Source organism: Erigeron canadensis, chromosome 7, assembly GCF_010389155.1.
Source record: "Erigeron canadensis isolate Cc75 chromosome 7, C_canadensis_v1, whole genome shotgun sequence".
Taxonomy (NCBI): domain Eukaryota; kingdom Viridiplantae; phylum Streptophyta; class Magnoliopsida; order Asterales; family Asteraceae; genus Erigeron; species Erigeron canadensis.
In genome coordinates, this window is record NC_057767.1 from 4,908,508 (window position 1) to 4,923,639 (window position 15,132).

Below are 15,132 nucleotides of genomic sequence, written 5' to 3' on the forward strand. Positions count from 1 at the left end.
TAAATAATCAATTTCTATCCGACCAACCAAAGGTATTTTTTACCAATGAGAATGGTCTTAACACAGGTTCCATCTCAAGTTTCAATTATTTGTATGCTTCTTCCTCGTTAAACTTCAACCTCATTAATCTTTAACATCTACAATATGATCCTTTAACTATTCTTTAACTTTTCTTTAGGCCCCTTTTCCCTGCTAAATACCATGAAGTTCCTTACTTTCCAAATTGTATACACATAACACATAAGCAGCTAAGGTAAGTCTCTCTGAACAATACTCTCCATAAAATTGTTATTCTTTTTTTTTGTTAATTTTTTTTTTTGATACTATGAGTCAGGTGGCGTATCACAGTGTGTACAAGAATATATGTATTTGCTGGGCATAATTATAAAAGTATGCTTATACTTATCACACCTTCAAATCTCATGCTAAAAAAAAAACTAGATAAAAAAATTCTCTAACTACCGTAAGCTCTCTGAAGTTATACAAATAATGTACTTGGCCATAAAGGGCATAAAAAAACCTATATAAAACACTTTGAGACTTTTAATCCACAAGCGTAAAATTGTAAACTCACCACCCTTTTGGCGAGCGACGACTTCCCCGGTTCCCTTTTAGTGTAGCATGAGGTTGTCGAGAACGTCGATGATCTGAAGGTGGTTGTGAGTGTCAATATGAACATATGGTGTTTGATGGACATAATGGTGTACTCTAGGTACCCTTGGCTAATGGCTTTACAATAATGGACAAAGTGTCCTTAGGTAAATTCAAAGGTGAAGTATTGAAAGGAAAAAAAAAGAAGGTAAAGGTGATGAAAAGGTGACACTGATGTGACATGAAAAAGTGTAGGTGAAACGGGTGAATAGTTAAAAGATGGTCTAATAGCTAGAATTTAACTTCAACACACATGAATTGAGAAGTCGATCTCATCCATATCTTATGCAACTTCCTCTCTATCTCCAGTTGCAACTGCATTATCCGGTTTATTATACATTGCCTTAGATGAACCAGATGGGATGCTAATATCATCGGTGTTAACTCTACCTGGAACATCACTCGAGGTGTAAGGATAGAGCCATGATCACTGTGAGCACCTGTACGTGGCTGAGTTTCTGAAGCCACTGTGTCCGAAGATGGAAATTAAACTGGTGTATATGTGGTTCGAGTCGTAGAAACCTGTCTAACCTCCTTACTCCTAATTGTTTGAGGGGCTTTGGGTGAAATTTGGGCTTGATGGGCCCACTTCATTAGCTGGAGGTGCCTTTACCATCCTTGCTTCCATTTCTGTAGGCTGTAGCAGTTCTTCGTCTTACACCACATTCAAAAAAAGTATGGCCAAAAATCTTACAATGCAAACACTTAGGGGGTATCCAATTAAACTCCAACCTGAATCTCCTAATAGTCCCCATAATTTCAGCCTCAACAAATCTAGGAACTTCCTGATCAGCATTAATCTCAACCAAAATCCTAGCAAAAACTGCCCTGTCAGTCTTCTTTTCACACATTTCAGTAGTATATGTATCAATAGCTATAGGTACCCCAATCACACTGACAATATGGCTGATAATCTCATAATTCCAAAGTATAGCTGGCATATCATAGATGTTAACCCATAAAGAAACCTTAGTAGGAACAGGTTTCTCAAACCAACAACTTGGCTGCCATCTCTTGAGTAAAATAGGAATATCATTGAAAAACCAAGGACTGCTTTCAAAAACGTGTTTCAAGCCCAATTCTGTATTAAATGTAAAATAAAAGTATCCTTGATCATTTAATATGACATCCTTAAGGTGAAACCTTTTCCAAAGTCTGTTTGCGTGGAATTTGACAAGTGTAAATGCAGGACACATATCAATAAAATATCCAACCAAGGTAGAAGAGCAGGACTCAGCTTGTTTTGCAAATAATTCAACTGGAACAACAGCTTGTTTAATACCTGAATCTGTTACTTTAGGTGGAATGAATCTGAGAGTACCTTTTTCAAAAATGTCCGTCGCATCTTTGGATATTGAGGCATAGGTTCGTTGTTCTTGCACTTTTCGGCTGTTTCGCAGGTAATATGGATCATTTCGCTGCACATTAGGATCGGTTAGGTGAGGGATTGGTTCAGTAGTGTTGATGGTAGGATCAGTTGTGTTATTGTTAGCACTAGTAGGTTGCAAACCTACCAAACCATCTTCCAAACCACCATAAAGGCCTGCAGACCTAACACTGGGCATTCTTGAGCTCTCCGCTTCATCCACTAGCTGGAACGCATCTTCAGCAACCCCTTTTTCCGGCCAATATGGTGGTTTGTTGTTTTGTGCGGAATTGGGGTTTTTGGAGATAGAATCATCAATGATAGAATCATCAATTTGCTCGGTTTCCAGTTGTACATAGCTATAAGTTGACTGTTGTTTCTCATTAACATCGACATAACGAATCTCACTATGGATGGCAGCCTCTCTAATGACAGCAGTTTTCGGCGGCAGCTGGAAAGAAACTCTTTTTTTAGTGTTAAGGGTCTTAGAAGTGCCGACACCTTCTAAATCATTTATCTGAAACTCCATGGACCCTAGGCTTAGGTCCTGAGTGTTAGTCCCCCCAATGCCAACCTTCCCCTGACCGGCAGCACCCCAAACAGTGGCAGTTTGTGGCGACGATGCTATGTTGATGGTTTTTGATGAGTTTTGCAGCGCTTTATAGCTTAGCGGGGGAAAATCAACTAATTCAGAAATCTGTGAAGAAGATCGAAGAGAGGAATTAGATATCCCACTAGGAGGGTTTTGATCATTTGACTGTGAAGATCCATCACGCAATCCTCCAAAAGAAAAAGGAGCAGTGGTTGGCTGTTTGCTTTGCAAGGCTGCCGCCTCTTTTGCTGCTTTTTTCCCAGATTTCCCACGTTCAAATGTTCGATTACTAGACATGGATGGATAGAGGAGGGAAAAAGGAGCAATAAGGGGTTTTTTTTGGTGGAATCTTATGGCATCGAGTTGTTCAAGCTTTACCACAACTTCTGTCATCGATGGGCGAGTTTTTGGTTCGGGGCTAAGGCATGTGAGGGCTAACTGAGCGATTTTCCCTGCAGCCTTTGATGGGTATCTTCCTTCAAGTCGTGAGTCCATAACATTCTTTAATTTCCTTACGTCAGCTAGGTATGGCTTGACCCAGTCACACAGATTTCGTCGATTCGCTGGCCGTTGATTGTCAAGTGCTCGCATTCCTGTTAACATTTCAACCAACACACTTCCAAAACCATAGACGTCGCTCTTCACATACAAATGACCTGTAAATAAGAGCAAAAGTACTTAGATTGCTTACAAGCGTGCAATGGATATTGGTTTCGTTTTATTTTGCACAAGATGAATTCTGAGGTTCCACCAATCAAACATATAGCCCTAAATGATGTCATTTGCAATAAGGACTCAAATTACCTGTAGCAATATACTCGGGAGCAGCATAGCCATAGGTTCCCATAACACGTGTTGTTACGTGTGATTGACTAGCAGATGGACCAAGTTTAGCGAGCCCGAAGTCAGATAGCTTGGCATTGTAAGACTGGCCGAAGCAAGAACAGATAAATGTCATCCAAACTGAGAAACACAAAGAGATCATAATCATGAGCACATTAATAACACAACTTACTCCGTCTAGCAATATATTTGATGCCTTGAAGTCTCTGTAGATAACTTGCTTCTTGGAAGTGTGCAAGAATGCTAATGCCCGAGCTCCTCCTATTGAAATCTTGAGCCGAATATTCCATGGAAGTGGTTGAACAGTAGAACCTCCTGCGAAATACAGATAACATTAAGATTCTATCCAAAATATCATGACATATTTTTTATTTCTCACTGTTACTTATGTTATTTTATCACTACTACTTTATAGAAATTATCACACTCTCTCTCCTAACATTTTTCAATACTCTCTCCCATAAAAATATCTCCATGCGAAATTACCATTCTACCCTTAATTAATTAATTAATTTTTTCTTTTTTATTCATTAATTTAAACATCTTCACTTAAAATACCTATAATACCCCTAATGAAATAATTTACAACATAGACCTATCAACTCCTAAAATAATAACCACACTGGCACCATCCTTTGCGCCACCACCACCACTACCACCCACCGCCACCACCACACCGCTGCCAACACCACACTGCCGTTACCACCACCGTCACCGCATTGCGTGGGTGAAATGCTAGTCCTAACATAATATGGACAAGCCGCATTGCCGTTAGGTAAATGATGATTTTAGCAACATCTTCAATGGTTCTTACTTCCAAATAAATGTTTTTCCAAGCTTCCTTTTTGCATAAACTCGTATACAAGTAGCAACTCTCTATCCTCATAACAATATCCCAATAGTTTCACAAGATTCGGATGAGAAAGCATTCCAAGAAACTCCACTTCCTTCTGCTCGAATGGACCATGAAAATAAAAATCATTAGCATCCGAGACCATGTCAAAAACTTATGCCCTAAATAAAAGTTAAGACATTACTGCACAAATTTATAGCAGCATGCTCTTAAATCACAAAGTTGTAATACACACTTTTGGTATGTACTGCATTAAAGGTGCAAGACAAGGGTCGTTGTGTTGGGCCATACATGTCATTTTTTCTTATGGGTCAACCCACACAACTGTATGCATCAAAAGTTGACTTTGGGTGATTTTCATCTGTTCGGGCCATTTTTGCCATTGTGCTATTTTTCTAATGGATTTAGTTGTAGAGTTATGTATGCTCTATGTTTAAGGGTTTTTCCTTCAGATCAGTTCTGCATTTGTTGTTCGAGTTGGGGATGCCAAAGCCCCATCATCCATCTTGAAAACCTTATAAGTGAGATTGGCAGTGTCTTAAAAAATTTTAAGTTGTTTTAAGAACTTTTTAATACAGCGAGAAATAAATGCTGATAAACGAAAATTGTAACTTGAGTTTGACTTAAGTTAAAACATTTAAATATACAATCATCCATTGCAATATGTATTATGGAAAGAAAAAAAATTCATCAAAATTTATTCGAAATGATTCAGTTTATAATAAGGGTAACCGACACCAATATAAAAACGTCTTCAAGATTAAATTCGCCGCATCGCGCGAGTATTCTTCTAATAATCATTAGTAGATAGTGTAATGTAATCAGGGTTTGCTTGACTTGTACTTAAGCCTCCTTATGGCTTCATGTCATAATTAATGAAAATTATCATTCACCAAATTCTTTCTATTTTCTCATTATTAGAGTCCCAAATGAATGCAGTTGACAATGATGAAGCATTAGTTAATTACCTGCCATTCTTCCAATCCTTGCATGCTCCCAGAATTCAACTTTTTTACAGCAACTACATTATGTTTGGAACTGGAATCCAAATTGTCATCAAGCCAGGCTTTATAAACCTTTCCAAAACCACCTTCACCTAATACAGTATCACGTCGAAAATTTCTAGTAGCAGTTTTTAGTTCAGCAAAGGTAAATACCCTAAGATTGGGATGCGGCAATATCAAGCCATCTGGACGCACAGCATCACCGCCACTTACTGGTACTTTGCTGCTTGCTCCTGGTGATGCTATTGAGTCTGAAGTAGCGATGTTGATGGTGATCTGCGAAATGCCAGCTTTCATATACAAAAAATATTAGGTAAAATTATATGATCAAAATTTCAAAAGATATCATAGAACTTAATTTTAGGAAATTGTGCCCCAATTTGTTAATAACGATCATGACCAAACATAAATAAATAAATTGTAAATTGGTAAGCTCTTTGACCTTGGGGTATTCAACCAGGGTTTGAGTCCCACCTCTTGCTAGAATAGATTGCCATTTAGAAAAGAAATTTTTTAATCTGGTTTTCGATATGAATTTGAATTCCATCTTTTCCCAAGAATTTCACAAGTCTGTTTATTTTTATATTCATCCTATTCTACTTCAATCTATAAATCTCTTTTTCTTCATATAAGATTATTCTTTCATTTTCGTAATGAATGGATCTGTTTGTATATTCAAGTGGCATTTCTTCTCCGATTATATGAGTTCTGATCAGATATAACAATAGCAGGTATATTATATCAAAATATGATTTTGAAAACATATCATTGACATTATTATGTATGTTTTTATCATCTTTGATCATCTGTAAGTCTAGAACTAACCAATTGTACTTGATTCTGAAAAGTGTAGTATATGTATAAGGGTTTCCTTTAGTTTCTTTTATTCGTATTTTACTAAGTCTAATTGTATGTTTGATGTTGAAGAGGGTACGTAGTATGAGAGTTCTCGGGTTTCACTGGGTTGCTTCCATAGCTCTCTTAATCAAAGTTTGAACCACTTACTGCTGATTTTAAAAGTTGTCTTAGCAACCCCAATCGTTTTTCTCTTTCTCACGACTTCTGTGTCGTTTCGAGTTACAAATTAATTTTTTAATGAATGTCATTGTTATGGATTGATATTAATATATCCATCATATCTAATATTGTTAGAAGATCCTTGGAACCATATAAAGGTGATTGAGTTGGAGAAGTGGGTAAATTTTGAAAAAAAAAACTTTAGTGGGTATTACTTTTGGTTCCTTACTAATATGTCGTCATTTTACAAGAAGTTAAGTAAATAACACCCAATGCCGTCTTCCATGGGTTTTGAGTCCCAATACCTCGACGGTGTATGGGGGAGGTTGAGATGTAGACAACATTTGCAAAATACTTCAAACTTTAACTCTGTTGATAATTTGTGTTTTGTTTTGCCGATTTGAAGATTGATGTTCTATTGTGTCATCAACAAACAAGTATTATAGTGATAACTTGGTTAATTGCCATTGTTACTTTTATTATTTTGTTAAGGTTTACTTTCTCTACAGACTACAGGGACGAGATCACAATTGTGGTTAAATTCATTGATACAACCCTAGCCATGGGTTATTATAATTCAAGCTGCAACAATATGATAGCATCCATCTAATAAAGGTGACGTGTTGGAATAAACATGATTCGATTCGAGTGATAAAACATCCTCAATCGTCCTGTGGAACTTGTAAGAGCATAAAGCATAATTGCTATTGATTTCGGGTTCCCATAACAAGATGATTGAGTAATAATGGGATGAATTCGGCTGATGTTATGCACGAATTAGATGAGGAAGACACACGAAAATTAGTAAGGGATTAGTGTCTCATTAACCTTAACTTAGGGTTTATGACTCTCTATTTATAATGAGAGTAGTTACACATTCAACCCCTTTGGTGTTTAATGTGTGTAACATTAGTCCTCATAGTTCCAATCATCTAATGGGAAACCCTATACTACGATTCTAAGAGTAAATAAGCCCATTATATATTTACTAGACATAGGGATTTCAGTTACCGTCAATTATCATATCATGAATGATACATGATCAGTGATGGTCACACTAACGTGGTTCCAACATTCTCCCACTTGACCAAGCGATCATTTATCTATGAGTATTCAGTAAGTCCGGAATAATACTCATTTTGTTTTAAACCGAAATCATAGCCAATAAGTACAGTCGTAGAGAAGAACATCAACTCAGGACCCCCACTAGTCAAACTATGACTCAAATTTAGAACTAATAAGCAATGATCAATTGACTAAGACAAATTTTGTTATATAATGTCTTTACACTATTATGAGCTCGAAGTGTAACTAATAGACAAACAAAATCTGAATAAGGAGGAAAAATTTTCATTAACATAATAATAATGACCAATAAGTACAACATGCTATCATAATTAGTCTTTTAGTAAGCCTCATCTTCGACACGTGTCCTACGAAGATTTTAGGAGGAAGACCTTCGGTCATTGGATCCATTAGCATATTTATGTGTACTTATGTACTCAATACAAAGAACATTTTTCTCAATCCGTTCACGTAACAGATACTTTGTATCGAGATACATCTCAGCGCCAGTTGAACTGTTACTGTTCAAAAATTACGGTAGCTGAGTTATCACAGTAAAACTTCAATGGTCTAAGAATAAAGTTGACGACTTTCGAGTCCACTAACCAGGTTCTTTAACATCTCATGACATGAAATTATGAACGTTCAGACATCATGGTAGAAGTTGCAGTCAGTTTCTACTTATGACTTTGTCAAAAGATAGTTTTGCCAGCTAATCATAAGTATACATCCAGAAGTAGATTTCTTATTGGAATTAGAACATCCCACTACTTTTAAGTTGACACCTATTCTATAAGTTTAGTATGTAGTCTTTGATCCTTTGTAGATATCATAGAACCTTTTAGCCGCTTTTCAGTGTGCTATTATGGGATTAAAAAAGTTAACTCCCAAGCATACCGGTAATGCAAACGATATCTAAACGAGTACAGACCTGAGTGTACGTAATGCTCTTAACTACTTACGAGTAAGGTATCATCCTCATTTGCTACTTATTAATCTCAATGTTCGGACTTCGGAAACAATCACATACGTATCCTTTTACTAATAGATCTATAATGGGTGTGTAGTGTTGCAAGTTATTGCGTTCTAAGATGTGTTCAATATAAGTGTTTTGAGAAAGAACTAGAACATCATTACGCCTATCCCAATGTATTTCAATACCTATGACATAAGAGGCATCACTGAGATCTTTTAGAACATCATTACGCCTATCCCAATGCTTATTCTCCACAACAAAATGGGGTTGTGGAAAGGAAACATAGGCACTTGCTTAATGTAGCAAGAGCCCTTATGTTTCAAGGGAGGTTGCCTACTTATTTTTGGGTTAAGTGTATTCTTACTGCCACTTATTTGATTAACAGGTTGCCCTCATTTGTTCTCTCTGGAAGATCTCCCTATGAAGTAATCTTTAAAAGTCCCCCTAGTTTGTCCATTTAAGAGTATTTAGATTTCTTTGTTTCTCAACTATCTTAAACAATAATGATAAGTTTTCGATCTAATAAGTGCATTCTCATAGGCTACTCAAATGAAAAAAAGGGTTACAAACTATTTAATCTTGACAATAAAATCACTTTGTTTTCAAGAAATGTTAGATTCTATGAAAATGTCTTTCCCTTTCTTAAGAAAAATAAAGCTCAAGATGAAGCTCCTCTGGAAAATCACTTGCAACCTCTTAATTATGTTTTTATTGACAATAATCATCCAAATACAATTGTGTCCAATTATCATTCAGAAGGTGATGGCAGACATGGAAGTCCCTCTGGTAGCAATCTTGATGCTGCTAGGGATAACCAACAGTCAGTAACACCAATTGATGATATTTATGACTCTGAGGACAATCTAATTGATGAACCTTCAATTGAAAATCATGATATACAAATTCATAGGGATGATCAACATATTGACTTTGAACCTAAAAGGTCTAATAAAACCCTCAAGATCCATAAAAAGTATGAGGACTTTGTGCTTGGTGGTAAGACCAAACACAACATTGCCAACTTTGTTCGTTATTCTAAATTAAATTCTGAGAATGCTTGTTTTGTGGCTAACTTAAACAAACTGTATGAAGCTTCTTCTTATCATGAAGCTTGTAAGAACCCCTTATGGGTTGATGCCATGAATTCTGAAATGGAAGCCCTTTTATAGAAATGGGACTTGGGAGCTCACTGATCTTCCACCCAAAAGACAACCCATTGGTTGTAAATGGGTCTATAAGATTAAGTATAAGTCCACTGGTGAAGTGGATAGATATAAGGCTAGGTTTGTTGTCAAAGGCTATTCTCAAAGAGTGGGGATTGATTTTGATGAGACTTTCTCCCCTGTAGTTAAAATGGTTACCATTAGATGTCTTATTTTTGTTGATGTTTCTAGTAAATGGCCTATTTATCAACTTGACATTAATAATGCCTTTCTTTATGGTGATCTTGATGAAGATGTGTATATGCTTCCACCTCTTGGGTATCTTTCTGATTCTGGTTCTAAAGTATGCAACCTAGTTAAGTCTTTATATGGACTTAAACAAGCCCCTGGGAAATGAAATGAGAAACTTACATGTGCTTTACATGAAAATGGTTTTATACAAAGTAGAAGTAATTACTCCTTGTATACTAAGAATATTGATAAGGTGTTTGTTGCCATCCTTGTTTATGTTGATGATATTATTATAACTGGAAATTGTGAAAAGGAAATTGATAATTGCAAGTCTTTCTTGAGATCTAAATTTTCTATTAAGGATTTAAGGAAGTTAAGATATTTCCTTGGTATTGAGGTTATAGATACTAATGATGGTATTTATATGTCTTAAAGGAAATATTGCCTTGATCTTATTTATGAGTTTGGGCTTCTTGGATGTAAGCCATCTCAAACCCCTATTGAATCTAATCTTGATCTTTCATCCAAAGATAATTCTGACAGACCACTGGAAAACATCACTGGTTATCAAAAGATGGTTGGTAAGCTTATTTATTTAACTTTAACTAGGCCTAACATTGCCTATGCAGTTCATATTCTTAGCCAATTCATGCATTACCCTTATGAGTCACACCTTAAACTTGCATTGAGGGGTTTAAGGTATCTCAAAGGGTCACCAAGTAGGGGTATTCACTTTAGAAGTGATACTTCTCTTATACTTAAAACCTTTGTTGACTCTGATTGGTCCAAGAAATCCACTACCAAAAAGAGTATCTCTGGATACAATTTCTTTATAGGTGGTTGCCTCATTTCTTGGAAAAGCAAGAAGCAACCTACCATCTCTAAACCCTCTGTAGAGGCAGAATTCAAAGCCCTTGCTAATGTTACTTGTGAGATAATCTGAGTTCTTAAGATTTTAAAGGATCTTGGCATACATTATAAGTGTCCTGTTGAGATTTTCTGTGATAGTAAGGCAGCAATACAAATTGCTGCCAACCCTGTGTTTCATGAAAAAACCAAACATTTTGAGTTAGATTTGTTTTTTTCTAGAGAGAAAGTTAATCTTGGAGTTATAGAAATTGTTAAGGTAACTTCAAAAAACAATGTTGCTGACATATTCACTAAAGGATTACCTCAGGCTCAACATAAGGCTCTTTGTGATAAGCTGGGTCTTTTTGACATCTTCCATATTTAAGTTGTGTGTGTGGGGTTGAAATAACAACTTAAAATAGTAATTGTCTAACTTAGGACATTTGGTGCAGATATATGAAGATAGAGGGACTATTTATGGACAAAGGAACAAGCTAAGCTGGAAGGACTGCTTTCGTAACAAGATAAAGAAGGAGGGAGAAAAATGAATATATTTTGCCTTTATATACCAACAACCTAGGACCTAGGGTTGCTAACATTCTCTGTCATATTTAGTCGTTATTCTTGATTTCTGACCGTTGTCATTCTTGTTTCATTTCCTGTAAACGATATGAGAGAGTTTGTTCAAATTTTCCTTTTGTGGTATTTTGTTTAAAACCTTTTAAGTTATTTCAATGAATAAAGTATCAGTAGTTTAGTTATATCCTTGTTTATATATTTACAATCTTTATATTTATTATCTCAAATCTATATTTCATCTAAAACAAACAGCATAAAATCATTCTGAGTCAAATTTTAGTAGCACGACATAATGTCCAGAAGTAATAATTCGATTAATATTTGCGTATATATGATTTATTTATTTATAGAAGAAAAGAAATACTATCAACATTTAGATTTAACCAACTCCACTTAGGTGGGTTGGCCAGGGGTATCTTCTAAATCTACTATGTAGGCCCCGGAGGTGAGTTTTCCCCAAGGTCTCGGGTTCGAGTCTTGGGTTTTTCATCTCAAGGTATTTTCCATGAGGAGGGCCGGATGGGGTTGGAGGTCCAGCGATTTGTTGGTTAAAATTACCTTGAACACGTGGTTTGGGGACAATTTATAGACTCTAGTAGGTTAAGGACCTACGTGATATTGTTACGACCACGAAGTTTTAAATACCTTAAAATTATGTATATATTTGTATTGGTACGTGTAACTATAGACTAACTAATTAAAAATATCTACACACATAAATGAGGAACTTCAATACCTGAGTTTTCACCACAAGAGATTAGAGAACCTGATTTTTCATCAGGGGAGGTTGAAATACCTAAGTTTTCACCAGAGGAGCTAAAGGGAAACGCATTAAATATTCTTCCAAATAACTTCTTGCTTGAAATTTGCAACCAACTATTGGTTTTATGTTGCGAGTACAAAACAGATTGAGCCAGTAGAGATTCAAGACTAAAGACAACCTCAGTCATGGTAGGACGGTGATTTGGATAGTTATTTAAGCATCTTTCAGCTATCCGAGCAAACCCTTTTAAACATTTTGGAGATATCTCATTTCGTATACCTAAATAAACTATTTGCTTTAAGTTTCCTTCTTTAATTGATTCTTGCACCCATGTTGCTAGGCCACGTTCAAATCTCTCGTCCAATGGTCGCTTTTGACACAAAATTTCAAACAGTACCACCCCAAAAGCATACACATCAGACTTCCTTGTCAACTTTCCCGTAGCAAAATAATTTGGATCAATATACCCAAAAGTGCCTTTAACAAGTGTGTAGACATTAGTGGATGGTTGATTTGTTGGACCTATTTTAGCCAACCCAAAATCAGAAATTTTTGCCGCCCGACTTTCATGTAACAAAATATTCGAGCTCTTGACATCTCTATGTATAACACCAATATCAATACCTGTACCAGTGTGAAGGTAATCTAAGCCACGAGCCGCACCTATGCTAATCTTGAGTCGATCAAGCCAAGAAAGAGGGGTATGGAGTTTATGTAGATGATCTTCAAGTGTCCCGTGGGGCATGTATTCATACACAAGGATCATTTCTTTTTCATAATTACAGTAACCAATTAAAGACACCAAATGAGCATGACGCAACTTGGAAAGCGTTTCAACTTCTACCCAGAACTCCGTCGCACCTTGATCTGACATCAAATCCATCCTTTTGATTGCAACATCAACATGGGTTGTTCCTATCCTTATATTGCCTTTGTATACTTTCCCAAAACCTCCTTTCCCAACTACTAATGATTCACTAAAATTATCTGTCGCTAATAGAATTTCATCAAACTTGAATTGACAACAGCGTTGTGGCAATCTAGCAGAGGAGGTGGATGCTTCATACTGTTTTCCGTTGCCACTATCGGTAAACATGATTGATTATGGTAAGGATCGAAAGGCCTTTCCTTTTTTAATTAAGCAGAGGAAGATATTCTCTTTTAAAACCGGAGATCTTCCTAGAAATAGAGATGGACTTTCCATTAGTAAATATCTTATGACCAAATAGACATACATGTAAGCTGAACAATAACTCAAACAATATAACATGATCAAGATTTAGGTTGTGTTTGTTTCTTAAGATGTAAAATATTCTCATTTGATTTTAGGTCATGTATGCAGTTGAAGATGTGGCCAAAAGTCTGGAAGCCAAATAAATATAATAATAAAAACCAAATTATCGAATTTATCTTTATAAAAAACAAGTTCATTATACTTTTGTACTAAAAAACAAAAATAACATCAATTTAACTAAATATTCATAAATTTATAAAGTTTTACACAACTTTTAATACAACAATAATTGGACCCTATCTAGGCATAAGCCATGTACGGGAAAGTAGAATTGTAAAGAGTCTTACCTCTACCATAAAAATAAAGAGACTACTTGACACCAACCTCCCGCCATAAAATGAGAGTGAAAGTGAACATGTGTGTTAAGTATGACCATAGATATCTTTACACAACTTTTGATGGTAACCTTAACAACAACAACCACAACAAGATGCAATCTCTGCATGCGGAGTATGGGTAGAGCCGGTATCACATGGGGGCAAAGGGGGTCAATGCCCCCTCGAAATTTAGATTTTGTCATGTATTTTAAAAATTTTTAATGGATTTTTAAAATTTTACTATAGATTTTTACCATGTTGCCACCTTTTAGATTTAATTTCCATGGATTTTTTAATTTTGCCAATTCTGAGATTTTTTTCTGGTAACGCCTATGGGTATGGGAGAGGTGAGATATAGATAGTTTATTAGTTTTGCCTCTCCTCATTGCTAGAGAAACTACTTCCGTAACGACCTCCGTCCAAACGAGAAATAGCATGAGAGTGTAAATAGTTTAGCAACCATACCTAGCTACATTAAGAAGCAACATGGTTGGATCAGTGGTAAACATCCTTGCCTCTGGAGAAAGAGTTCATGGGTTCAATCCTCATCCCATGTAAAGGTTGGAGGGCCTTTTTTACCATTTAGGTAGAAACTGGAAGCAGCCTTTATACTTAGCTAGAGGTAAGGTCTGCCTATATCTTAACCTCCCCCATATACCGTCGAGGTATTAGGGCTCAAAACCCACGAAAGACGGCACTGAGGAGTTACTTACTTACTTACCTAGCTACATTAAGAGTATAGAAGAATAGCAAACATACAACATAGCACACTTAATCGCAAATCCAACGATACATATTAACTAGGAACCCATTTGATATTAATCTCAATACAATAATTACAAATCTCAATATGATAAAACCAATACTTTTTATATTATAGATAATAACTATAACTATAACTAATATTACTGAGTAGTTACCAAACTAACTTTAAAGAAAGAGCATATTAAGTGAGAAAACTTACAATAATAGTCCATCTTCAAGTCAAAGCCGGCGAAATGGGTGAGTGAAGGAAACAAGTATCTGCGGCAGTAGTGATTAATTCCAGAAGAGGGCAGAAAACACGTACAAGAAGAACAAGATTTATACCATGAAGATGAAATGTGAAAAGAATGAAGATAAAATATGCAATGTTGCTTATATATATAGATAGGAGTCAACGATTAACAGTCAACGAAATGATTGAAAGTAATAGTGATCAAGGGTGAGCAAAAATCGAATTGGAAAACCAAAAACCGAAAAAAACCGATAAAACCGAACCGAAAAAACCGAAAACCGAACGAAATCCATTGGTTTGGTTTTTGTTTTCCAAAAAGCGAACGAATCGGTTCGGTTTTCGGTTTCATATGTCAAAAAACCGATCAAAAACTGAACCGAACCGAAACCATTATATTTTAATCTATTTTATATTTATATCATATTACACTTATATTTATTACTTATAATTTGTAAATATGTTAATATATTTAAACTTTTTGTCTTTTTAGTGTACAAATCTATATAAATTATATGTTTTAAATGAAAACGTACAATAAAATCAATTCGTTGTATAAAAGCTATATCAATTTA

The 15,132-nt window shown here is 35.7% G+C and overlaps 1 protein-coding gene across 1 annotated transcript; it reads right to left on the reverse strand.

The window, feature by feature from the left end:
- Positions 1-423: 423 nt before the first annotated feature.
- LOC122608804 (receptor like protein kinase S.2-like) lies at positions 424-14,653 on the reverse strand. Its single transcript, XM_043781886.1, has 7 exons — positions 14,528-14,653; positions 11,926-13,131; positions 5,274-5,599; positions 4,267-4,402; positions 3,625-3,767; positions 3,414-3,537; positions 424-3,265 (listed from the first exon to the last, which is right to left on the reverse strand). The coding sequence occupies exons 2-7, from the start codon at positions 13,046-13,048 to the stop codon at positions 1,245-1,247; spliced, it is 3,873 nt and encodes a 1,290-aa protein (XP_043637821.1). The 5' UTR covers positions 13,049-13,131; positions 14,528-14,653; the 3' UTR covers positions 424-1,244.
- Positions 14,654-15,132: the final 479 nt, after the last annotated feature.